Here is a 27,028-nt window from a genome sequence, read left to right on the forward strand (position 1 = left end):
TTCCTAGTCGATTGAGCCGTCCGATAATAAGGATAAGGATCGCTCGAGTTTGAGACTAGCATTTGCGATGCGGAGTACCACGTTTCATTGGTAGGGAACATGGAGATGTTCGAAGCATGCAAATGGATATTCATAGGATGAATAATCGAACTACCCTATCCGGACTTTCCAAGTGGTTATCACTTATCGAGTGGATAAAGTCCGCGGTTTTGGTTGTACACCATTAGTCCTTATGACTTGAAACATCATGGAGACTCTATATGCTAGTACTGTGCTTTGACTCGTTTACCGACTCTGAGGGGGTCATCAGGTGTCGAGATTGGGTACAGTTACGACACATATAGGAGTCAATGCATTGTTGTCAAGGATTCACCACATACTTGCGAGTGTGGATATCCTATGCGATCTGAGGAGATATTAGTGTGACAAATCTCTGGCCAGAGTACTTGATGTGATTTAAGAAATGGTTTCTTAGTAGCACATGCGATGTCACTAATTTGATCTTCAAGATGTATTGCATAGTTATCGAATCTTGAGCGACTCTCGATATACCAATGGTTGTTGATTCGATCGGGATATATGGATGAAGGGACCGTACTGTACGCTAACCAAAATCTACTGGTTCTTGTAGGCACTATCAGTGATACCTAGGGAATCATGGGGCGATGTTGCTAGGCGCTTTACCATGATTCGTTGGGCAAGTCGGAAAGTGTTGTTCCGAGTCACAAGGAGTTGTGAGCCCACGGCTAGCTGTATCCCTGAACCATTGAGGGTCACACAGTGTAATGGAGTTTTAATCCCCGTTGAGATAGTTAAATTTAAAGAGTTAAATTTAATGAACTAAGGAGTTGGACTTCTTAAATAAGAGTAAGGGAGTAGGGTTTCCTAAAATGACATAGGGATGGACATTTTTGGAAACCACTGAATTCGGATTCAGGAAAATTTATTTTGACTTTAAAATGTGCAGAAATGGTTTCTGTGCACATTGGTGAAATCGTTTCATCAATCGGAGTCACGATGAATTTTATATTAATTTCTGAACGAGCGGGCTTTGCTTGTCGGGCCCCAGCTTATGACTAATGGGCCCTAAGGTGTTAGTGGCCTGCATTATAAATAAGTTATTTCAGTACAGAAATTAGATACAACAGCTCATAATTTTTGAGACAGAAAATCGAAACCCTCCTCTCTCTCAAAAGTTTTCGGCCGTCCCCTCCCTTTTGCTCTGCCTGAGAAATTTCGGTCTGTGATTTTGAATCGTAGTCAGGAATAACGAATCAGATTCGTTTAATCTCTTCGCAAAAAACTTCTGATAGATTTTCTAGTGCAATCTATCAGAGGGATTTAAAACCTCATTCGTGGACCTGATTGAAGGAGTTCATCAGTTCCTGGGAGATACAAGAAGCGCAGAGAAATCTGTGTGGTGTCCATTAATCTCGCTTCGAGATTGAAGGTAAAATTTAATAATTGTTATTTGAATTTTACACACACAATAATTCAATCGTTGAACGGTTGATACCCACACCATGGAATCGTTCCATGAGAAAAAAATTTTAAACTTCCGCTGCACCGGGTATCAATCGTGATTGGTCTGGGAACTCGCCAGTTTTCCAACAAGAAAGACGGTTCAATGAGATTGTGCATCGACTACCGGCAACTGAACAAGGCAACGGTAAAGAACAAATACCCTTTGCCTCGTATTGATGATTTATTTGATCAGTTGCAGGGTTCTTCTGTGTATTCCAAGATCGATATGAGATCTGGGTACCATCAGCTGAGAGTTAGAGATTCTGATATTCCTAAAACTGCTTTCAAAACCAGGTATGGCCATTATGAGTTTATAGTTATGCCGTTTGGTCTGACAAATGCTCCAGCTGTGTTTATGGCTTTGATGAACCGTGTGTTTCAAAAATATCTCGACGATTTTGTGATAATTTTTATTGATGATATTCTGATATATTCGAAGAATTTGATTGAACATTCTGAGCATTTAAGAACCGTGTTGAAGACTCTGAGATCTGAGAAACTGTATGCTAAACTGTCGAAATGTGAGTTTTGGCTGAAATAGGTTGTTTTTCTTGGACATATCATATCCGAAGATGGTATATCTGTTGATCTAAGTAAAGTCAAGGCAGTGATCAATTGGTCTAGACCTACATCTGTTCCTGAAATTCGTAGTTTTATGGGTTTGGCTGGGTATTATCGTCGTTTTATTAAAGATTTTTCCAGTATTGTGAAGCCGATTACTCAGTTGACTCAAAAGAATGCTCCATTTATCTGGTCTGAAGCCTGTGAATCCAGTTTATTGAGTTGAAGAAGCGATTGACCAGTGCACCAGTCTTGACGATTCCTTCAGGTACTGGTGATTTCACTGTTTATTGTGATGCATCTCATCGCGGTTTGGGGTGTGTTTTGATGCAGCGAGGGCATGTGATTGCTTATGCCTCGAGACAGTTGAAGCCTCATGAGACCAGATACCCGATTCATGATCTTGAATTGGCCGCTATCATATTTGCTTTGAAGATTTGGCGACATTATTTATACGAGGAACAGTTTGAGATCTATTTTGATCACAAGAGTCTGAAATATTTGTTTTCACAGTCAGAATTGAATATGAGACAGCGGAGATGGCTTGATTTGTTGAAAGATTTTGATTGTGAGATTAAATACTACCCAGGAAAATCGAATGCAGCTGCGGATGCACTGAGTCGAAAGGTATGTTCTTTATCGCTATCGACGATTGGTATATCCCATTTGATTGAAGAATGTTGTCTTTCTGGATTAGTATTTGAAACGAATTGTCCGCTTTTGCGACTTTATCAAATTCAAGTTGAACCAGAGTTACTTTTGAGAATTAAAGATGCTCATAAACTTGATCAGAATGTGCAGAATTCGATTGAGAAAGTCCGATCAGGGCATGTGTCTGAATACCAGGTTCGAGATGATCTTTTGTATTTAAACAATCGCCTTGTAGTGTCTGATATTTCTGATGTGCGACAACAACTACTGAAAGAGGCGCATTGTAGTCGTTATAGTATTCATCTTGGTGGGAGAAAGATGTACAACGATTTGAAGACTCGATATTGGTGGAAACCAATGAAGTCCGATATTACTGATTTTTTGTCTCGATGTCTGAATTGCCAACAGGTGAAGGCTGAAAGGAAGAAACCGTCTGGTTTGTTACAGAGTTTATTAGTGCCGGAATGGAAATGGGATCATATTTCCATGGACTTCGTGACGAAGTTACCTCGATCTTCTAGAGGTTGTGATGCTATATGGGTGAGTATCGATAGATTGACGAAATCAACGTGTTTTATACCTTATCGTATGACATATAGACACGATCAAATGGCAGAGCTTTATGTCCGAGACGTTGTCAGATTGCATGGAGTGTCGAAGTCTATTGTATCAGATCGTGATCCTCGATTTACGTCACACTTCTGGCACAGTTTACAGAGTGCTTTGGGTATTCAGTTACACTTGAGCACAGCCTATCATCCACAGACAGACGGACAGTCTGAGCATACCATTTAGACATTAGAAGATATGTTGAGAGCTGTCGTGCTTGATTTTGGCACGAGTTGGCAAGATTCATTACCACTTTGTGAATTCTCGTACAACAACAGCTATCAATCGAGTATTGAGATGGCTCCGTTTGAAGCTCTGTATGGTAGAAAGTGTCGATCACCTCTTTTCTGGGATGATATTTCTGAGGTACCTGACATTGGACCTGATATGATTCGAGATATGACTGAACAAGTGAAGCTTATTCAAAAGAGAATGAAGACAGCACAGGATAGACAAACGAAGTATGCCAATATCCGACGTCGACCTTTGTCTTTTGAACAAGGGGATAGGGTGTTTCTGAAGATTTCTTCATTCAGAGGCACCGTACGATTTGGCAAGCGAGGGAAGTTGTCTCCATGATATATCGTTTCGTATGATATTCTGGAGAGAATAGGCAATCTTGCCTATCGATTAGCTTTGCCTTCATCCTTATCTGGAATACATGATGTCTTTCATGTATCGATGCTTTGAAAATACCTTGCTGATGAATCTCATGTGCTTCAACCTGATGAAGCTGAACTCGACGAAACTTTGAGTTATTTTGAAAAGCCAATTCAGATCCTTGATCGTAAGGAGAAGCAACTTCGAACGAAGACTATTTCGCTTGTGAAGGTCCAGTTGAGTCGTCATGGTATTGAAGAATCAACTTGGGAGACGGAATCAGATATGAGGCAACGATTTCCAGAGATGTTTCAATGATGTGAGTTCTTCTTTAGTTTTCTATTATCTGATATATCTTATGTGCTGATAGTATTTGAGATTTCGAGGACGAAATCATATCTTAGTGGGGGAGAATTGTATCGTCCGAAATTATTTAATTTTAATCCGAGAATAATTAATTTTGGAATATTTGGAGTTTTGATTTAAATTCTAATATTCTTAAATTGATTATAATTGAAATTGAATGGAATGAGAAATTGAGGACCATATTGCAATTTTGGAAGCCTTGAGGGGCCAAAGTGCAAAATTCTTATGTTTAGTGGGACACTTGTTATTCTGAAAGGTATTCACGTGTAATACAATACATTTCATCAGAAACATTTGAAGGCAAAACCGAGAGAGAAAAGCAAGAAACCTTAAGCTCATTTCTTCATCTTCAAATTGCTATATCTTTTGCGTCGGTTATCCGAATTTGATTCCGAAAGGTGTTTTGGAATCCTCGAGACGAGACCTTCGATTTGATGTAAGTTTTCTTTTGATTCATTATGGTTTGAGAATTCTAAAATGACAGACATCAGATTTGTGTTTGTATTGAGGTTGATGAGCTTGTATTCTTTGTTATAATGAAGTTGGGTTGAAGAATGGTTATCAGTTATGGTCTTATGATTCCAGCTGATTATTCGATACTATACTTGCTGATATGTTGAGGAATTATGCTGGTTTTGAATCATATACAGCTGATATGAATGTTAGAATTGTTGTAGTTGAGTTTTGGTTGTCGACTTTAATCGTTATGCTGCCGACGTTATGATTCAAGACTGTTTTGCTATATTGTATTGAGTTGTGAGGATAGTGAGTCCTAGCTGATGATTGTAAGCTTTCTCAACTTTGTTTCAGATTGTGTTTAAAAAAACCATTGAGCTCGAGAATGTCATCTTCGAACCGATAGAGTGTTGAAGTAAGGTTTGAAGTTAGTCTCCAATAGTGTTTGTTTGGTTTGAAATGCAGATTGTGGGACAAAGCTTATGGTTGTTTATTGTACAGATTGGATAGCTTGAAAGCACCTTAAACTTCACATTTGAAAGGTAAAAGTGGACTACTATTTTGAATGGGATTATAACTCGAGATAGTTTGTATCGAGTTTCCTAAATCACATACTTATTTGCTTATTTGCTTTTATATGTTGTATTTGAATGGTTGAATCAGTCTTGATTTTAATGAATGCTATTTTGTCGATATATGTTGCATTCATCTTGTAAGACTTGTTCTTTGATTTTGAAATGAACGGAAACGTTCGATTAGACGATTTGAGGGATTATATATGTATGGCCTGGGTGGTTGACTTAGCCTAGCATCTGATTTACATATATAATGGCTTCAAAGTCTAGAGAAGCAAGATAAGTAGCCCCACCTCGATTGGGAGAGTTGGTGGTTAGTTATGATATCTTCTTCTCGGGATCCCAACCGATGAAATAAGAGAATTCGTTAGAGAACCTTGGTTTAAAACATGCATTGTATTTACTTTTATATCATGAATTTGATATATGCTTTGCTATGCATGTTTAGTTGCTTTTACTGGGAAATATATTTCTCACCGAAGTTATCCGGCTATTGTTGTGTTGTATGTGTCATGGCAATAGGCGGAAGTGGAACAGGGCAAAAGTGATCTTGAAGAACAAGGGATGAGAGAATAGCGTGATGATCCGAGTTTAGATGGTTGTGAGCTGTCAATGTTGTGTTGAGTTCAAAGACATGAATATGTTGTAGTTACATATGCCAAGACTTATTGGCTATGAGGTTGTTGTCTTAAATTAGCACACAAGATATGAGATGATGCATATTACTTCTTAGGACTTGACTTGATATTGTACACAATGTTCCATGTTTGATATATGAGCCTAGTATGTTGATTTTAAGGCTTTGAGATGATCTATTTCTATTAACTTATATCATGTTAGAATGCATGTTAGCTTATGATTTTGTATAGGCTATGTATGAGTTGATGTTAGATGAGAAATGAATGAAAGAACTTGAGTTGTCAGCAAAATGATCTGTGTTTTTTTTTCTGCTGGACAGATGCCTGCTCGATCGGGTGATTCCTACCGATCGAGCGAGGCCTTTATTTCTAAGGCAGTGAGGTGAGCACATTAGGCTCGCTCGATCGGTGAATTTTGACCGATCGAGCGAGGCCAACATTGCTTTCACCCGAGAGTTGGGCTTCATGGCTCGCTCGATCGGGTGTTTTTCCCCGATCGAGCGAGGTGTTTTTTTTTAAAAAAAATTTTTTATTTTATTTAGTCTTTGATTCTTTGACTATTATTTACAATGATTTGATTAATGAGATATTAGAATTCGGGTCGTCACAGCATATAAGCTTAGAAAATTCATTCAATCAGTAAATCATGTTCGCATACATTATATCAAAATAAGTAAAGCATAAATCAAACAATACTAAAAATGCATGCGACTCGGTCTACCCTGCTGAACTTCTATCTTATTCCAAGAACTTACGCTCTGATACCACCTGTTGTTAGGACTCGGGCACTAATCTCTCAAATCATAACGGTTAATCCAAGATCATGAATTAACACCAAGCAATCAAGCAAGCAAAGGCCAAATTTTTTTTTTTTTTTATAAGACTGCCCTGCGCGCTTGCGCGCTCACCTCTCGCGCGTGCGCAGCTCAATGAGGCAGCAGCCCCCAAGGCCTGGCCTGCGCGCGCGCGTGAGCAGGGGCTCGCCCATGCGCAGGCCAGACATCCAAAAAAAAATAAGCGCATGGTTGCTGCTGTCAAAACTTTCCATGCCAATTCTGAACATCTAAACAAAATATAACAAAGCTAACATAGTCCTATCCAAGAGAATACAAACAAGTTCATGCCAATTTCTCTAAGATATATCAAAGCTAAAGGCATAAATTGAATAAGTATTTTCATAACCAAGAGAGCATGATGCTACAAGAAGATAAGTCCCATTTCTTTATATAAACCAACTCAAGTTAAGATGTAGAATCTACAAAAGTGAGTCCACTAAATTTCAAATGTAGCAACAACATAAACATCTAGATTAAAGGCTAGTCTCAAGCTTTAATACAAACATCAAAACATGAAAAGATATTAAAATCTCAACCAATGTTTCAACAACTCAACATTGGAATCCAAATCTAACATGTTTGACAAAACAAAAACTTCTTCTAACACCCGAGTCTCCACTCTAATCTCTCAATCTCTCGCTTTCCTATCAAGTTCGACTCGCTTACTCTTCAACCTGATGCAATGCATACATACAAGCAAAACAACAGCCGGATAACTCTGGTGAGAATAAAACATGGTAGAATTTAGCCAAACTTACGTCAAAGTGTAGCACTCGAAGCCGTGATCGCAAATATACGATCAATTTGAAATTCTACCAGCCGGATTGTAAGAATCAAGCGTTGGAAGATCAAATTTTCTTATGCTTTACACGTTTGTAAGCATATATGCCAAGTGTTTCCCACTTGCTTTAGAGAATTGCACTTTGATCCCCAAATTGTTTCATTTTTGCAATTTGGTTCTCAATCACTATTCAGCTTCTAATTAAATCCTTTTTAAATTCAAACTCCACATTTAAATTCTTAAATCCTACAAATATTCAATTCGAATATTTTTCCTTTTTAATTTAAGAATCCCGGAATTTAATTTCCAAAATTCGTAAATTCTCAAATTAAATACTTTCGGCTCGGAAATTACACCTCTAATTTCCATAAATTCCCAATTGAATATTTTCCAAATACGAAATGTAAATCTCTAATTTCGTAATTAATATTCATATTTTCAGGGCCTTACAGAGTATGGAGGAACAAGCGACGCAATAGAGACAGACACGAAGAAAGTGCTGTGAAGTGCATGAGAGAGACTCGAGCGCGCGAGCTTGGTAACGTAAGAATGCTAGAGCTTGGTATTTTTCTTTGGTTATAAAATTCTTCATCTTTGTTAATTTCTTTTGGATCTAAATTCTTTTGAATGGTTCAATATTTGGTTGTGACAATAGTAAAAAGATCTCAAAGAAACTGTAACCTAGCTCAATCAATCATGCATTTGAAGCAGACCATGTTTCATATTTCAATAGTTGTTTTCAATCAGTCTTTGTTAAAAGTTCGTCTGTTTTTGCAATACTTGACTAGTTGATTTCATGGTAACATCTTAAATGTTCAATTGCTTTCTTGCAGGCAAGGATAGGACCAACCGGGGATCAGTATCTATATATTATATATATAAATGTTGTTATTTTTATGGTTTGTTGACAAATTCATCGCCAATATTGTACCTAAAGTTGTTTATGATGTGTGTCTGTTGTTTCTATGCTAATTTTTTTTTTTTTTTTTTGAAAAAAAGAATTTCACTCAAAAAAAATTATGTATGAAGATGTTTTATAAATCAAGATTAAGAGGGTGTTTGGTTAAGCTTATAAGATCTTCCAATTTATTTGGTAATAATTTGTTCAAAAATTTATGAGTAGTCAAAATAAACTGTTTGGTAACTTATAATTTGTTTTTAAAAAAGTTAAGGTAAACCTATTTTTTTTTTAAAAAATTATTTTAAAATTTTACTTCTCTAAAATAGATTTTTATATTTCCAAAAATCTTCGTCATGCCTTCTATTTATAAAATATTAAATATTTTTAAAAAATAAAATATTAAAGATTATCATTTTTTTCTAAATTAAAATATGAATTTTTTTTGTAACATAGGTTTAATATTTATGATAAAATTTTAAATTTATTTTTAAATAAAATTTGTAGTATTATATTTTTTTGGATAAATTTTGATAATAAAAATATCTTGTAATGTTAAATACATCAACATCTTTAATTTGTTTAAAATAAGTTCATCCAAACACATTAACAACTATTTTTAAAATAAGTTGTGAAAACTACAAATGAGTTTTGATATGTTGTCAACCGATCTTGTTTATTTACGTGTCCATCATTGTGGTGTCATTCAATTATTTGATATACAATTTATCCCATTCAATATGTGATTGTCACATCAGTGGTGGACAAATTGAGCTGTACATGCCATTGAAATGTGAGAATGAAGATGGACATGATGGACATTCACGATGATTTGAAAATAACACTAATTAATAATGTAAAGAAATCATTATGTATTTTCTCAATCACCTCATTCTCTTTATTTGAGAAATCTCCCCTTTTTATAACAACTTTTCCCATCGATAATATATGATTTTCTCGTGCCATCTCATGTTTTTTCTCATTAGCCGTAACACTTTTGTTCTTTATGCTAAGCTACTGTATTATATTTGCTTTATTGGTTGTGGCCACCGTGATTTTTAAAGCTTGAAACCGATGAGCGTACAATTAATTGGCGGGGCAATTTTTATTTTGTGAAAATCGTTCGATGGAACTCAAAACAGAGATTTTAAATATTGGTATTGCAAGTTAATTATTGCAAAGTATGATGGGCTTTAGTCTTTATACCGAATCAAATCCCAAAGTGACAGAGTCTAATACTAAGCCCAAGAAATCAATAATGGATCTGTTTTAATTTACACATAGCCATAGCCCTACTAAAAACTAAAACCCCCTGGAGCCGCAAGAGCTCTGCGGCCGCCTTACGCCGCCACATCCTGCCAGCCAATTTACGAAATCAAAGATTTAACGAGCTCAGAAAACATGGCGTATGAAGGTGGTAACTTGAAATCAACCTCCATAAATGGAGTGAAAATGTACTCTGTCGCAGCCAACAATCGCTCCCTAGCTACGTGGCTTCCTCCCAAGAAGCTTAGAGCACTTCGTAAGAACCCAGGTGAAAATTTAACGACTCAAATTTTCGTTGTTGAAGCTTTATTGCTGCTTTTAGCGCCCGGATACTCACCCTCCACCTCTACCCCCACACACATATACACAAAAGCTAAAATTTTTATCAAATCACTTAAATTTGAAGAGAAACTATTATTAAGACATCGTTTGTTTTAATTGCTTGAAACTTTAGATGCCTCTGGAAAAGCTTGAGGATTCGAGCTTTATTTTATTTTGAGGAAATTTGAGTATCAAGCTACTTTAACTTGAAATTCTCATTGTTCTTGGGATTCATGTTCTACATTTGAGTCTGCTGGAACCAAAAATTACATCCGAAATGATATAATTAGAATTAGATAATCTTTGTCATTGTATGTTTTGTACAGTGATTGTTAGCAATAACTAGTAGCAATAACTGGTTTCTACCTAAGTCTCCAGATTATCTTCAGAGGGTAGATTTGATTCAAGATTTGAAGTTTGAAACTGCTACGACTAGAATTAAGGTGACCCCTGATGGAGAATATCTGATAGCATCAGGTGAATTATTGATTTGATTGATCCATTTTCTATCTAACAATGTCATTTTATGTATTGACGTTTTTTTTATAATTCATTATTCAGGCATTTACCCACCACAAGTCAAAGTATATGAGTTGAGGGAGTTGTCCCTGAAGTTTGAAAGGCATTTGATTTCAGAAATAATTGATTTTGAGGTAATACTTTTGACAAGAGGCCTTGGAACTATACGATGCTCTAACTGTAGCAACTGCGCATGACATTGATTGTAGTTTGTAAATAATTATCTATTTTTTAAATACACACATATTTTTATGCATTCCTAAATGACATTGATTGTAGTTTGTAAATAATTATCTATTTTTTAAATACGCACATATTTTTTATGCATTCCTGAGTGCTTATTCTTGATCTCTTCTAGGTGTTAGATGATGACTATGCAAAGCTTGTATTTCTTTGCGCTGATCGCTCTGTTTGTCTCCATGCAAAATATGGAAGTCACTACAGTCTGCGAATCCCAAGGTCTCTTCTCTCCCTCTCTCACATAATCACATTGTTTTATTTAATGCATGCTTTGTGTATGTGACCATGTGACACGGGTCTTGTGCGATGATGCATGTGAAAAATATAACCTATGATTACTTTTGAATTTGCACTGCTATAGTAATTATGGATTCATATTGGCACACTGAACATTTAATTTGTTAGAAATTTACAATGAGATAATTATACAAGGAAATAAGGACACTTGCATTATTATTTTTAAATATACTAACCATCAGATATATATTCATATCATAGCTTGGCTACCCAATTTACACTGAAATAGTTTGACTAAACTAAATTTTAACTAGGCAGTCCTAGTTTTGAGTAATAAACTTTTTGTAGCTGAATTCTGAGAGTTATTTTTCTTGCTGCTGTATTTTTTTATTTGTTTATTAGTTTCACGATGGCTTATGCGTTTATTCTCAACAGGATGGGCAGAGATATGACATATGATTGCTGGTCTTGTGATCTTATCTGTGCTGCTTCTTCTCCAGATATGTACAGGATAAACTTGGAACAGGTTTGTCTTGCTTGAATTTATGTTCCCAGTTTTTTGAAAATGCTTTAATATCTGTTTTCATCACCCTCTTCCCATTGTCTTCGAAAGCTAGATTAATGAATTAGGTGTATAGCTAATTTTTCCCTCAACGAGTATTATTTTTATGTGTTTGATGTTTTAGGCATTGGATTTATTCGAAATTTTTGGTCTTTCCTTTTGGGTATCATTGGCTTATAGGGTGTTTGGCTAAACTTATTAAAAAGAGCTTATAAGCTTCTAGAGCTTAAAATCTGTTTTACTAGCTTATAAGCTGTTAGAACTTATTTTAAAAATAAGCTGTTAAAGTGTTTGGATAAACTTATTTTAAATAACTTAAAGATGTTGATGTGTTTGGTATTATAAGATCTTTTTATCATCGAAATTACCAAAAGGGTATAATTATATGAAAATAATATTTCGAGTTATACATATATGAAAATAGTTTTAGAATAAACATATATTAAAAAATAAAATTATTATAATATTTTATTTTAGAAAAATTTATGTGATTTGGATTTTTTTAAAAAAATAATATTTAATGGGTGGATATTATTTTAATGGGTGGAGGATATGATGGAGATTTATTAAAATATTTAAGGATATTTTAGAGAGATAGAATATTAAAATAAGATCTTTTTGAAAAAAGTACCTCCCCCTTACTTTTTTTAAAAACAGCTTATAAGCTGTCAAATAACTTATTTTGACAGCTTATAAGATGTTTCTAAAAAAATTTACCAAACAGATTCGGAGAGCTTTTAAGCTCTAAAACAGCTTAAAAGCTGTTTTTAAGAGCTTAAAAGCTCTCCCAAACACCCTCTTAGTGTTAATTTGGTTCGCCTCCACCCCACATGAATTGTTTTTGTTGGTCACATTTTTTGTTCTTGTATGTGAGGCATTTCTGTACCCCATTCATCATTTCACATGTGGTTTCCTTCTTGTTCAATACCTGTTAATAATATTTGACTCAGCAATCAAGAAAGAAGGTACTATTTCCCCTGGGACAGGAATCATCTCTTACCTGTCAATTTGTTGCTCTCTATTTGATGTCAGTAATCTGAGCTAAAATTCGCTATTGTTTCATTATGCATGTATTCTCATATTTTGTCATTCCCTCCTTTTTGCACGACAAGCTTAAAAGTTTAGGTGTTTATTTATTCTATGCTTCTGTTCAACTCTTCCTAGTAAGTGACATCTTTTCACAGGGGCGTTTTCTTTCGTCGCTCAACACACAATCCCCAGCTTTGAATGTAGTTTCTCGAAGGTTTGTGAAACTTGATTTTCCTTCATGGCACTGTACTGCACCTTTTTTAAGTTGTATTGTAGTTGGATATTGTCTGTATAACATAATTCGTTCAATATTTTGACCCAGCAAGGTGCATGGATTAGTTGCTGGTGGGGGTGAGGATGGAGCTGTGGAATGTTTTGATATGAGAACGAGGTCTTCTGTAGGCAGGATAGATGCTGTTGCTTCCTCCGGCGACATAGATGGGGTAACTAATTTTTTTTCCCTCTCAATTCAAGCTGATGCTCTCTCTAGGTCTTTAACTTATTTAAATTTGTTTCCCTAAAAAATCACCTTATGTGAAATAACAATACCCTGTATTTTGGTGTGGATCTATTCAAGTGAAATTGGATCTAGTTTATTGCTCACTCATGTTTATTTCCATCTACTAGGTTGTCTCAATAATTTCACCCCTTTATTAAATATTATGGTGATGTTGATTGTGTGATACATGTAGGAGGTTACTTCGATTGAGTTTAATGGAGATGGAGGCTACCTAATGGCTGTAGGAAGCAGCAATGGAAAGGTTGTGAAAGTGCCTTGTTAACCTTGGCTACAATCATGTTGTGTTGGTCACTTGTTCTCTTTTATTGTCCTTTGCTTTACCATGTCTTCTGCATTGTAGTTCTGAATATAGCGTACTGATTAATGAAAAAATGTCACAGACATCACGTAAGAACTCCAATATAATATGTCTACTTATGTTTCCTAATTACTGATGAGTTTTGTGTTGGCATTTACTGTATTTAGCGCGTGACACTAGTTTTCTCAATCTGTGTTTGGCGATACATGACATACAACGCAGATTTTTTTTACATAATTTGTTGCTTGTCAGATTAATAACCTCGACTTCAGCTTCTAATATTTATGGTTCAAAATCATCTCACGTGACAGCTTGAACTGTACATACCTGCCACTGGTGGGACATTTTAGCATGTTTGAATAAATTTAGATTAAGTCTTCCCCTATGCTGGTAGTGGTACCCCATTTCAGCCAGTTCTTGCAAGGATGGGTACTTTTTGTGGAGAAAATCTGGTGCACCGAAGCTCCTTGGATGCACTTTGTTGTGATATTTTCACTCCATGGGTGTATATCAGTATATGTGATGATCAATAGACGTTCCATGGCTAGAATAAAGGCCGTTTTTTTAACCAATTGAGACCATATTATTTATTTGTGATACAAAGGTAATGTAATGTGGATATGAAAGCTAGATATTGCAAAAAACATCTGCTGCACAAAACGAACGATCAGAACGAAGTAACTGTGTTTACCATTTTTTTTGAATTTCTTGTCTGCCGAATATCTCTGTTGGATATTTTATTGCTATTTTCATTACCTCGAATATTAAATTACATTTCTTATCTGCTATTAATCTCGCAGATTCTTATTTATGATTTGCGCTCATCTAATCCTGTTCGGATAAAGGACCATATGTGAGTTTCACTAACTGCTTTCAAATGAATTTAATTACTTGATTTTTTTTTTCAATCATTATTTTTAATTTGCTTTGCAGGTACGGCAGCCCAATCCTCAACATTAGATGGCACAAAACTCTGAACTCTGAGCAAGCAAAATTAATAACTACTGACAAGCACATTGTCAGGATTTGGGACCCTGAGACCGTAAGACTCTCTACCACATTTTGTGATTAATACTTGACAGATGACTGTATCCTGCTCTTCTATTAGGGTCATTACATCAACCATTGATGATTATAGAGTTATGGGATTTATAGTTTTGTGTTTTTTTGTTTGTTTGTTTGTTTTTAATGTACGGCAACTTAAATTGTTATTTTACAAATCCTTATCAAGTCTAGCTGTTAAGAGACTTATTGTTAAGTCTGACTGTAAATATTTTTGCTGGCACTATGATTTCTTTATGAACGATAGCAGCCAAATGTCAACAAATGGGAAAGACTTGTGAAAAAACGGTCTTTCATGTCGCAGATTCTCGTTAGAAATTTAGAACACCACAAACAGTTGGGTTTATTGTTTTTTCGCATTCATTTTCAGAAAAAAGGTGCTGCTATAGTGCTGAAATTTTGGCCTAAGAATCTCTGTGGCCCACTAAGTTACCATTGTTTTGTTACCTAACTGCCTGTCCCAGAACAAATTAAGATGGCCTTTTTATGTTTTTCAGGGAGAAGGTATGACTAGCATTGAACCAACTGCTGGAAAAATTAATGATACTTGTGTCTTCAGCCGTAGTGGATTGATTTTGTTGGCTCTGGATAGCAGCCAAATACCATCTTACTTCATACCAGCCCTTGGACCTGCACCAAAGTGGTGTTCTTATCTAGAGAACTTAACTGTGTGTTCATTAAGCTGCTTTGTCGATCATCTTGTACGTTTGAGCCCTATTCGGTATCGATAAATCCTATTCATGCCTTTATAGGAAGAGCTTGAGGAGGATGGACAAACAACTATTTATGATGATTACAAATTTTTGACGAAAGAAGACCTGACAAAGTTGAATTTGACCAATTTGATTGGAACCAATCTTCTAAGAGCCTACATGCATGGTTTCTTTATCAATTACAAGCTGTATAAAAAGGTAATATTTGCATCTTCAAATGGGCCACCTGCCTCCCCCCAAGTACAAGTGTTTTTTTTAAAATCTTGATAATATTCATAAAGTGAACAGTGTGTTATTTTCATGGATTGGTGTGTGAATTATGCAGTTTAATTTCTGGAAAAAATATTTCACAGGGCTTTATGATTTCAATTATCATACAAGATTCTTGTTTAGATCTAATACACGGCTATGATGACTGTGAATGCAGGCAGAAAGTTTGGCAGATCCTTTTGCTTATGATACATATTTAGAGAGGAAAAAACAGGAGAAATTGGAAGCTGAACGTGCCACTCGAATCACTGTAAGCTGTTTGAGATTCATTTTGTGATTTTTACAGAAACCATGCCGTATTTTGCTTCTATTTTGAAGCTTTTGTTATGGTAATAATATTTCTTGCAGATCAAGAGGAAGCTACCAAAAGTTAATCGAACTTTGGCTTCCCGTCTTCTTGAAGAAGATGAAAATCTTGATGATCAGAAGGGCACTGATAATATTGATACTCTGAAAGTACCAGATAAGAAGACATCAAAGAAAAAGAAGGGTCTCACCAGTGAGGTTCTCAAAGACGAGAGATTTACTCCAATGTTTGAAAATAAGGTAATTTAAGCGGGCTCCATTAGGAGGAGCTAGCAAGTAAGTGCTTTTTGGTTGCAACTCCTGTTAATTTTTATTGAATTTCCTGTGATTTCAAGTTTTTGTTTTATTGATATTTGTGAAAAATGTCCATGTATCAAGAATTACTCGAAAATATCTTGAAATTATACATAAATTATTACAATCTTTTTTTTCTATCTCAAATTTTGTTTCTCGCAGTATCTGATCTGAGTATTTTGTTCTTAAATGTTTTTCAGGACTTTGAGGTTGATGAGTTCTCACAAGAATATTTGGCTTTCCACCCAATTGCGGCACCTGCAAAGAAACCATCATTATTTGACGAGCATTTTGAAGCTCTTGCTGAAGAAGATGAGCAGAGTAGTAGTGGTTCTGATGTACCATCAGGTAGCGAATCAGCAGAAGATAAGCAAACGAATGGCAATACCAAATTTATGAAGAAATCCCGAGTTCCAAGGTTCCCCATCATCTCTTTCTAACCAGTCTTTATCACATTTCAAGAAAATTAGCTTGAATATTAATATAGCCGGTAGATTGATCATACCTTGTATTTTGTCGATCCGTTCAGATTTTATGAAGTGAAGGATAATCGGCATGCAGAAGCATTCAGGAATCATGAGTCTCTTGGACAGGAGGATTCTCTGCCCTTGGGAGAAAGGTTAGCTCTTAGGAAACGGGAAGATCGTCCAAAGGGTTTTGTAAAACATGGACAAGGAGGGTCCCGGGAAATATCTTTTAATCCCAGAAGCTCGAAAAAGTACATGGAGAGTGATGAGGATGACGAGGGGCGACCTGGAAAGAGGAGGGGTGTACGGTCGCTGAAACTACCTGGTCTTGGTGGTCGTGGCGGCGGCGGCAGAAGTGGTGGCAGGAGAGGTGGATTTCGAGGAAGGAACAACAGGGGAAGAGGTCGGAGGTAAAAGAAAGTCAACCGTTTTATCGCAGGCAATGTGTAATACTTTTTGCTGGGTTTATAGTGTATCAACTTTCAACAACTTAGTGACATAAAGGCAACTGTATTCTTTTTTTAGTGTGATTTTAAATTTATAAATTTGGTATATCAATTTTTTAAGTCTTTTTTCACGAGTTATATTGTGATTCATTTTAGTCTTTTATATTGTCATTGCATATCCAAATGAAGTTTAATTGTCATTCATAAAAAGGGAAAATCACTTGATTAAAAATTAACATGGAAAATGATCACTTGGTGTAATGTTCGAGATTATTTTTACGTACTCAATCTGCTCATTCTTCTTCTTCGTCAGTTGTTAAAATTAAAATAAAGTTTAATTTGGTGATGGATGTTTAAATTAAACTTTAGAAGTTCGAATCTTTCTTTTTGTTTTGGAAGGGTGATGCAATTGGTCTTTGGCATTTGGAATTTAGTCTCGAAATATATTACCAATTTAGATGAATTCATGCACTTAAACTACAATAAATTTAAAAGTTGGTGGAGAGGGATAATTGCAAATTGGGACGATAATGACTGCATTTGGGCAGAAACATTCTATTGTTTCCCCAACATTGAATCTTAAATAACATAAACAAACCATGCATGATTATAACGGGCCGGGCCCCTCCCGACATTATAGTGAAGTTTTCTATAAAATAACCTAAGTTTTGTCACATAAACCTTTTACAAATCCACGCATATATATATTTTGATATACTACTCAACCATGACAACAAAAGAAACATCAAAAATTGATTTATAATGAATGCAATAAATATTGTTAATGTAATTATGTCATGGCTACTATTAATTCTCTGACTCATACATGCATGAACATATACATACATTATTTCTTCCTTATTAATAAATATTATTTACATATATTAAGATTTTAGTCCGTTGGTGTATCCTATTTTTTCATACAAAATTTCGACTTTTTTTTTTATCCTTCATATTTCTTAAAAACTCAAGAGATTGTAGAAGTATCGTGAAATTAATTGTCATATAATTTTTTTTTTAAAAAAAACGAAACAAGGCTGTGCCTTATAATGATCGATCACGAAACTATATGGACGATGGCAAATTTAATCCCTTATTATGAGAATGTAACTGTCACCTTATCAGTTATGATCAGTATAAAAGTAATTAATTAGAGTTAGTTTTGGAAAAGATGTTTATTTAAATAGATTAATTAATACTGGGAAGGTTAATAGTTTTACAGTAATTGAATAGAAGCACGAAAGAAAGATACAGTTTTGGAAAAAAAAGATATATATGTATGAGTTTGATTAAAATTAATCATAATCATTAAATTAAAGATTAAATACTCCAATTTAATATCTGTAATTCTTAGCTGATTTTTATTACTCATTGAAAATGGCCACTCACCTACTAGCTATATATGATCCATATATGTCGTTTCGTTTTATCTACGCACCATAAAAAATCTCCATTTAATGATCCAAATTAAACGGGAGATCATGCATATATGCTCACCAAGTCATTCACTCATTCAAATTAAAACATGCCCAAAATTCCATATTTTAAAGACAATGACAATATATATCACAAAGATTTTTTTTAAGTACAAATTGCATCGAATAACAAAATTACATCATATTACAACACTAAAGAGTGAAATTTGCCCGCACAACTTACGAAACTTGAGATAATCTCACATATCAATTTTGTGAGACAAATCTATTGTCCAACCAACGCATAAAAACTTACATTTCACTGTGAAAAGATGGGTTGAATCAATCGGGCTCATAAAAAATTAACAATTACTCATATAATATATTTATATAGGAGATCCACCTCCGGTCATCTTCAAGTAATACTTGTGCTAAATTTGGAAGCTATGATGAATATTGAATTTAACCATCGTATCCAACCAACACTATAAATATAAATCTATATTGATCAATTCAATGGGTGCGATCGACTTGAAATGCATGCACTAGCTAGCTAACTAGGTTTCATCTTTAATAAGTATTCAAAACTCAAAAGAAAAATTAGTTTTGTTGAGTTTTGCCGTTTTCTTCGATTTAATTATGTGGAGATAATGTACGTAGACCAATAAAGAGGAAACTAATTAATTAAATAATGAAAATGCATGCAAGGTGGCTAGCTGCTGCCACCCCTAAATCTTATTAATTAATTCAACATACCTACGTTTTCGCTTATTGTTTAATTTTGAAAAAAAATAAATCATATTGATTTGTAAGAATGTGAAAAAATCTATTACTACCCCCAACCCCACACACCTTCAAGGTAGTGCTTGGAAGAGCTTTTAGGAAGCATTTCTCAGCTTTTCCTTAATAAAATTTCACAAAATTTCAAAATTTTGTTAAGAAAAATCTGAAAAGTGCTTCTTAGAAGTTCTCCCAAACACTACCCAAGTTTCGTTGTAGACAAATAAGCTCAAGCGACTACGACTCTACGAGTCATGAGCGACTTTATATTAATATATATAATAAGAAAATTAACATTTATGATTATATATATATTTATTTCGAACTAATTAAATTTATCTTCTTAACTTTTTTATTTATTTCTATCCATTAATATTTCACACTAATATATATAAATTAATATTTAGTAGAGAGGGTTTTATTATATTTTTCATCATCTTTAATTTGCACTAATTAAATTTCCCTCCAATGTATGTATCATAAAGCTATAGTCTTCTCCATTTCATTCCCACTTATTCAATATTTACAAATTAAACACACAGTCTCCACATGAGAATTGCAAATTATTATTATTAATATATAAATACACGTGTCTGAAAAATATTTGATCACGAATAAATGAAGAAGATGATGCATAGAATGTATGAGGTGGGAAAGATTTCATTTATCAAAATCAGTCAAATAAAATTGCATTGATGTGCAGGAGCATACTTTTGAATTTTGATGCTACTCTTCACATACTCTCTCTTGCTCCTGCCGCTCGTCTTGCCGCTGCTTCCACCGCCGCCTCTTCTCATCCTCCTTGTCCCCGTCGCCGTCATGCTCATGCTGATTTTCTTGGCCTTCACGCCGCCGCAGCAGCCCGACGACCACTTTGCTGTTTTTAATCCCGCCGTCTGAACTATAGCTTGCTACAAATCATTGTTAATTTGTACGTATGGATCGATCGATCGATCACGCATATATAAATATATATATGAAAACAGAATTAATTGTTTATTAGTTATATAACTAGCTAAGGTGATCGATTGATCACATTAATATGTTTTGATAATTTTTTTTTATTATTTAAATTGGGTACGATTAATTTGTTATTCTTGATTATCAGTGACCTTAGCGTAAGTAAATTTTAATTGTAACATATTTCACATGAACGTACGTAATTAGCAGATTATTGTTTTTAACATTAAAGAATTGGTGGGTCCAATTTCCACCTAATTAATCCCACAATTCCATGATTTTTTTTCTAGGTTCAATGTATTATTTTTTCTCTTTAATTTGGAATGGTATACTCGTGTGTGTATGTCTATATCTATAAATGTGTATATGCAACCCACGTAGATGACATTTTCATATTTTTTTTCTAAATTGTATGCATTAATATTCGTTATAAGAGCACCTCCAATCATGAACCCAAAAAATGGGTTCATTTATGCCACCTTGTACTGCCACATCAAAAGTTTAAAACTCATTACTTTTTAAACCTTTCATTCCCAATCATAAACCCAAAAAAACGCAACTATTGAGGGTCTTGCTATCAAATCACACATAAATTCCTTCATTTAATTTAATATTTTTATTTTTAAATTTTGCACATATATATTTAACTAAATATATATTTTAGTAATCATTTTTATTTACGTAATTAGTTAATTAATCATATATATATTTTTAATAATTTATTAAAATTTTAAAAATTATAAAATAATATTAAAACAAAGACATTATTAATTTTTAAAAAAAACTAAAATGTAGGTGCATGCACATGTAACAAAATACACTACAAAATTCAAATTACAAGTTTAAAATATCGTAATTTTTATAATAAAATAATCTTTAAACTAGATGTTAATTAAAATATTTTAAATTTGATATAGAGTATTATGTTATATTTTTAAAAAAATTAATTTTTTTTAAAAACTACTTAAATGAAAAGGGCATGTTAAACATAGTAGGGGACACACATTGTAAAATACAAAATAAGTTTAAAATTTTAATTTAATTTTAAAAATAAAAAAAGTAAAAAAATAATTAATTGTGGCTGCGGGACCCATGCGTGAGTTATGCCACTCTAGCGTGGGTACCACGCACCCAAAATGCTTTGATTTTTGAGAGATTGTCAACACTCTCCCCAACTACTCCCCACCCCCTACCACTTGTGCAGGAGACAATAAACATGGTTCAAGATTTCAAACCATGTTTATTTTTTAGACCATGAACCCACCCCTCCCAATGGTAGTGGATTCATTTTTTGTGGTTTATTTTTTGAACTTCAATTTGTAAACCTCCCATTGAAGATGCTCTAATGTATAACACGCGTCATGTTGAGGTTTTAATTATAATTTTTAGCAATATTTTTTTTTAAAAAAACACACTATGTTAAGGGAGTGTTTGCAATCACTAAAAAAAGTGATTGTTAGCTTTTGGCTTAAAAAAAATCATTTTTGTGTGTTTCTTAAACCTATATTATGTGTTAACTTATTCTTAACTTAATTGAAATCCAAAAGCTAGTCATGTGATAATTACGATTCTCTAAAAGTTATTCTAATAAGAAGGTCATTGTTAAAATCTTTTTAATCACTTATTTATCAAAAAACTATCAAAATTTGATTTTTAGATTTGCACATTTGTTTCCAAACATTACCAATTTTGATTTTTCTTAACTTTTTTTATAATCTATAAATTAATCACTTCTACAAAAGCACAATCTATTGAAAACACTCCCTAAATCATATTGAAAATTGTATTACTATTTTTTGAATGAATTAGATAAATACTAAAAAAAAAATTTGTTTCTAAACTTGATTTTTAAGTGATATTCTTGCTCTATAGACTATGAGAAAAAGAACTTATATATTTGATACCTACCACATATATATACAACTTTTTGAATTGCTTATATATGTTAAACATGTTGAAAATATAATATAAATATATATATATATATATATATATATATATATATATATATATATATATATTAGAGTTGAATGTTGAATATTGAGTTGTAAAATATTGAAAATTAGTGTGTGATGATGTAGATGATGATGTATTAATTTTTGGACTAATATCCAAATGAGATCTATAAATAGGTCTCTCCATTTGTGAAGAAATATACAATTGAGTTGAGAGAAAAATATTATAAAGTGTAGAGCTTGATATATTTTGAGTTTTGGAGTTTTTACTTTTACCATAAATTTTTACTTTTTCACAACACGTTATCAGCACGATTGCTCGAAAGTTCTCTATAATATTCGACGCTCTAAAATACAAGAAGAAAACAAAAAAATATTCAACAAGTAAGAATTTTTATTTTACTGTTTATATATTTTTATTGTGTATATATTAATATATAATTTCATGTTATTATATAAAAAGCTGTCTATGACACCGACCTTATAATAACGTGATATGATATATATTTATTATATATATACTGACTATTTTAATATATAATTTCATGTTATTATATAAAAGGTTGTCTATGATACGGACCTTATAATAACTTGATATGATATATATTTATTATGTATATATACTAACTATATTAATATATAATTTCATGTTATTATATAAAAGGTTGTCTATGACACTGACCTTATAATAACGTGATATGATATATATTATTATATATTTATATACTAATCATATTCGTATAATCTCATATTATTATATAAAAGACTGTCTATGACACCGACCTTATTATAATGTGATATGATATAAATAATTATTTAATTATGATTATCATTATATGCATTGCATCATTATCATAAATTTTTATTCAACGCATACTCGATTTTTTTCTTTACCCCCAACGGTCACAAACGGTAACAAAACGGCTAGTTTTTTGGCCTATAAATATGTTAACTCAAACTCATTTTCAATCACACCAAAATTTACTCTTTCTCTCAAAATATTTTCTCCTCAATTTTTTTCAAAGATGAAGATGATGGCATTTCTAAGGCTATTTTTCATAACGATTATGATCATCATGCTCACAAGTCTTGTACTCACCATCGATTTTCCACCACATATTTTTTTTTTATTTGTACACGCACTTGTAATCTTCGTTCTTCCATTATTTTGTATTGTTATATTAATGAAAATTAACTAATAAAATGCATTGTTATTTTTCTAGTACCACCATGTCAAATTTGACAATGAATTCGTTGCGCTTGATATCACTGGAAAGAATTATATGTCATGGACTCTCGATGTAGAGATGCATCTTGAGTCATTGTGTCTAAGTGATATCATCAAAGAAATTAATATATCAACCTCACAAGATAAAGCAAAGGCAATGATTTTCTTACGCCGACATCTTGATGAAGGGTTGAAATGTGAGTATCTAACAGAAAAAGACCCAATGATTTTATGGAAAGGGTTGAAAGAAAGATTTGAGCATATAAGGGAAGTGATACTTCCGACCGCCCGTAATGAATGAAATACGTTGAGATTTCAAGACTTTAAAAAAGTCAGTGATTATAATTCTACGATGTATCGAATAGTCTCGCAATTAAAATTCTGTGGACTTGAAGTCACAGAGATGGAAATGCTTGAGAAAATATTTTCCACTTTTCACGAATCAAATATAACTCTACAGCAACAGTATAGAGTGCGTGGTTTTACGAGATATTCTTAACTCATTGCATGTCTTTTTGTGGCGGAAAAAAACAACGAATTGTTAATAAAAAATCATCAATCACGACCCACTGGATCAACAATATTTCCTGAAGCAAATGTCGTAATGCAAAATGAAAACCAAAATCAAAGACATAAACAAGACTTTGGTCGTGGACGAGGACATAGACGTGGTCGTGGACGTAGAAATGATCACGGTCGTGGTCGAGACCGTGAATATAATCGAGATATTTAATTCAATAACTCATCTCAAAAGAACGTCACAAATCACCCACCAAAATGCATCATGAAAACATGAGTGAAATTGAAAATCACTCAAAAAGAACTGAGAGTGTTTGTTATAGATGTGGCACTTCGGGACATTGGTCACGTTTGTCGAGCCCCTGAGCACCCTTGTAAGCTAGCTCTATAAAGAATCGATAAAGGGGAAAGGAAAAGAGACCAATTTTGTTAAAAATAGTGACAATTTAATTGGTTCAACTAGTTTCAATGCTGCAGATTTTTTGAATGATTTCAAAAACATTGATTAAAAGATTGGTGGGACTAGATTGAAACAAATTTGTATTTTTCATGCATGTTATATTTTACATTTGTATTGTACTTAATTTTTATTTATTGCACTTTTGTGAAGTTTGATATGGAAAATGCTATGAGCAAACATGGAAATAATATCATGGAAATTTGCATACCGAATAGTGATACAACGCACACTATTCTGCGATATGAAAGATATTTCTTGGAAATAAAACCAACAAAAACAATGGTGAATACAATATCAGGTCCTGTAGACTTGATTGAAGGTTGTGGTAAAGCACAATTTTCGTTACCAAGTGGTACAAAATTTCTGATAAATAATGATTTATATTCACCACAATCAAAAAGAAATTTGTTGAGTTTTAATGACATATATTCTCATGGATATGATACTGAGACGATAACTGATGAAAATCAGAATATATGTATCTTACCACATATAAATCAGAAAAAAAATATGTGGTTGAAAAATTATCAATGCTCCCTACTGGATTGCATTATACACATATAAGACCAATCAAATCAAATATGGTGGTTAATAATTCTTCAATATTAACCAATTGCCATGATCGATTGGGACATCCTGGTTCAATAATGATGCGAAGAATTGTTGAAAATACACATGGTCATCAATTGAAAGACCAGAAGATCTTTCAGAATAATAAGTTCAATGTAAAGTATGTTCTCTTGGAAAACTAATTATAAGACCATCGCCAGCTAAAATCCAAACAGAATCACTCATATTTCTTGAAAGTATTCAGGGTGATATTTGTGGGTCAATTCATCCACCATGTGGACAATTTCGATATTTTATGGTATTGATCGAGGCCTCCAGCAGATGGTCACATGTATGCTTATTGTCAACTCGGAATATGGCATTTGCAAGATTAATGGCTCAAATAATAAAATTGCGGAATCAATTTCCCGATTATACAATCAAGAAAATAAGACTTGATAATGCTGGAGAATTTACTTCCCAAATTTCAACGACTATTGTATGTCAATGAGAATTACTGTTGAACATCATGTTGCTCATGTTCATACACAGAATGGATTAGCTGTGATAAATGTATTTTATACACTTAATTTATATATGATTTTAATTGTTAAATATTTGTTTCGAGCAGATTTATGTGTGGGTTTTGTTGTTTTTGTGTTAGTAGGGAATTATGAAGATTTGGAAGAGAAAAGAAGAAATTAATGGAAAAAAAGAATTATTGTGGAAGAAAATAAGAAATAAGAATTTTGAAGAGAAAATAAAATAAAATAAAAAGGAAGAAGAAAAGAAGAAAAGAACAGACAAGATAACGAGAAGAGAATTGGGCTTTTTTATTGGGCCAAATAGTTAGCGCTTAAAGAAGCGCTGAAGAGAAGAGGCTTAAGAGCTATTGCGCTTCAGGAGAGAGTTTTGATAGAGGCTTATGCGCGCCCGCGTGAGTCCTGGAGCGGGCGCGCTTCGCGAAATTTCTGTGGGAATTTTTTATCGGGAAATGAAAGTTTCTATTTTCTTGGGCTTTATTCGTGGGCTTTTGTGTGCGATATAAAAGGAAATTCTTATCAGACGTGAAGGGCCGCCTCACAATACAAATTACACAGAATATATCATAGAATAGAACGTGAGATTTATGGGAGTTTTGGAGCGTTAACTTGAAGAACGAAAACGGAGATCGATTGATCGGACACGGCGTCGCATCGACAGATTTTATTTCTTACTTTTATTTAATTCTGAATATGTTTGGATTTATGAATTATTATTTTATTCAAAATTTTATTATGAACTAATTTTTTAGAGTCTAGAGGTCGGATGGAACCTGGTGTAGACGCTTTCATAAATTTTTGATTTTATTGAATTGAGTTTTTTCTAGATTAATTTTTTTTTAGAATTGGTTATCTTTTCAATTATCTGATCAATAATTGATTTGTAATATTTATTTGAAATCTGGCACTCGGGAGAGGAGATTTTGAATAGGACCATTGGAAAATACAGTGTTATTTATTTATATCGCTCGGGAGAGTGTATAATTTTAACAGAGCTTTTAAAAAGAACATTGTTTTGAATTGATCACTGCAAGTAGATTCTTAATAGGGATATTGGAATTGAATTGTAGTTGATATATTTTATTCGGCATTCGGGAGAGGGAATAATACACTTAAGTGTTCTTGGCTATTAATTCCTTGAAATTCATGAAGATTAATTAATTAGGATTGATTGTTGTTGAAACCAGGTGAAATCTAAACCTCTAGACCATTTTTCTTCTGATTGATATTTTATCTGAAAGTTGTGTGCGTGCTATAAAATCATCTGCTTATTTTTATTTTTATGCAAAATTCTCAAAGTTTGATTTTCTAGATAAAGTTTAGACTATTTTAATTACAAGCACTAATATTTTCATTTTACTCTCTGTGGGATCGATATCTGATTTTATCACTATATTAAAACTTGACACTCGTACGCTTGCAAGATTTTTCACAACAAGTTTTTGGCGCCGTTGTCGGGGAATAAATTTTGATTATTTTTTAGTCTTGTTACCAATTAGTCTAGATTTTAATTTAGAGTTTTTTTTAATTTTATTTTAAGTTACTAATTAATTTCTTCTTATTTTTAATTGCAGT

At 33.3% G+C, this 27,028-nt stretch overlaps 1 protein-coding gene and 1 pseudogene across 1 annotated transcript; both read left to right on the forward strand.

Annotated features, from left to right (window-relative positions):
- Positions 1–9,326, forward strand: part of LOC140878210 (condensin-1 complex subunit CAP-D2-like) — a 56,722-nt pseudogene extending 47,396 nt beyond the window's left edge.
- Positions 9,327–9,774: 448 nt separating this feature from the next.
- On the forward strand, positions 9,775–17,183 carry LOC140880634 (uncharacterized). The gene is made up of 16 exons (XM_073285247.1): positions 9,775–10,029; positions 10,461–10,559; positions 10,644–10,735; positions 10,960–11,060; positions 11,514–11,604; positions 12,825–12,883; positions 12,992–13,112; positions 13,362–13,430; positions 14,288–14,340; positions 14,421–14,529; positions 15,047–15,217; positions 15,302–15,460; positions 15,690–15,782; positions 15,881–16,078; positions 16,333–16,550; positions 16,662–17,183. The coding sequence occupies exons 1-16, from the start codon at positions 9,897–9,899 to the stop codon at positions 17,011–17,013; spliced, it is 2,118 nt and encodes a 705-aa protein (XP_073141348.1). The 5' UTR covers positions 9,775–9,896; the 3' UTR covers positions 17,014–17,183.
- Positions 17,184–27,028: the final 9,845 nt, after the last annotated feature.

The sequence above is a fragment of the Henckelia pumila genome, chromosome 2 (assembly GCF_033568475.1).
Source record: "Henckelia pumila isolate YLH828 chromosome 2, ASM3356847v2, whole genome shotgun sequence".
NCBI classification, from domain to species: Eukaryota; Viridiplantae; Streptophyta; class Magnoliopsida; order Lamiales; family Gesneriaceae; genus Henckelia; species Henckelia pumila.

What these genes read in the sequence shown, in the direction of transcription:
- LOC140880634 (XM_073285247.1), top strand. Translation starts at nt 9,897, where the DNA reads ATGGCGTATGAAGGTGGTAACTTGAAATCAACCTCCATAAATGGAGTG. An exon ending in CCTCCGGCGACATAGATGGG is followed by an intron (nt 13,113 to 13,361) that starts GTAACTAATTTT and finishes TGATACATGTAG; the next exon opens with GAGGTTACTTCGATTGAGTT. An exon ending in CTTATCTAGAGAACTTAACT is followed by an intron (nt 15,218 to 15,301) that starts GTGTGTTCATTA and finishes ATGCCTTTATAG; the next exon opens with GAAGAGCTTGAGGAGGATGG.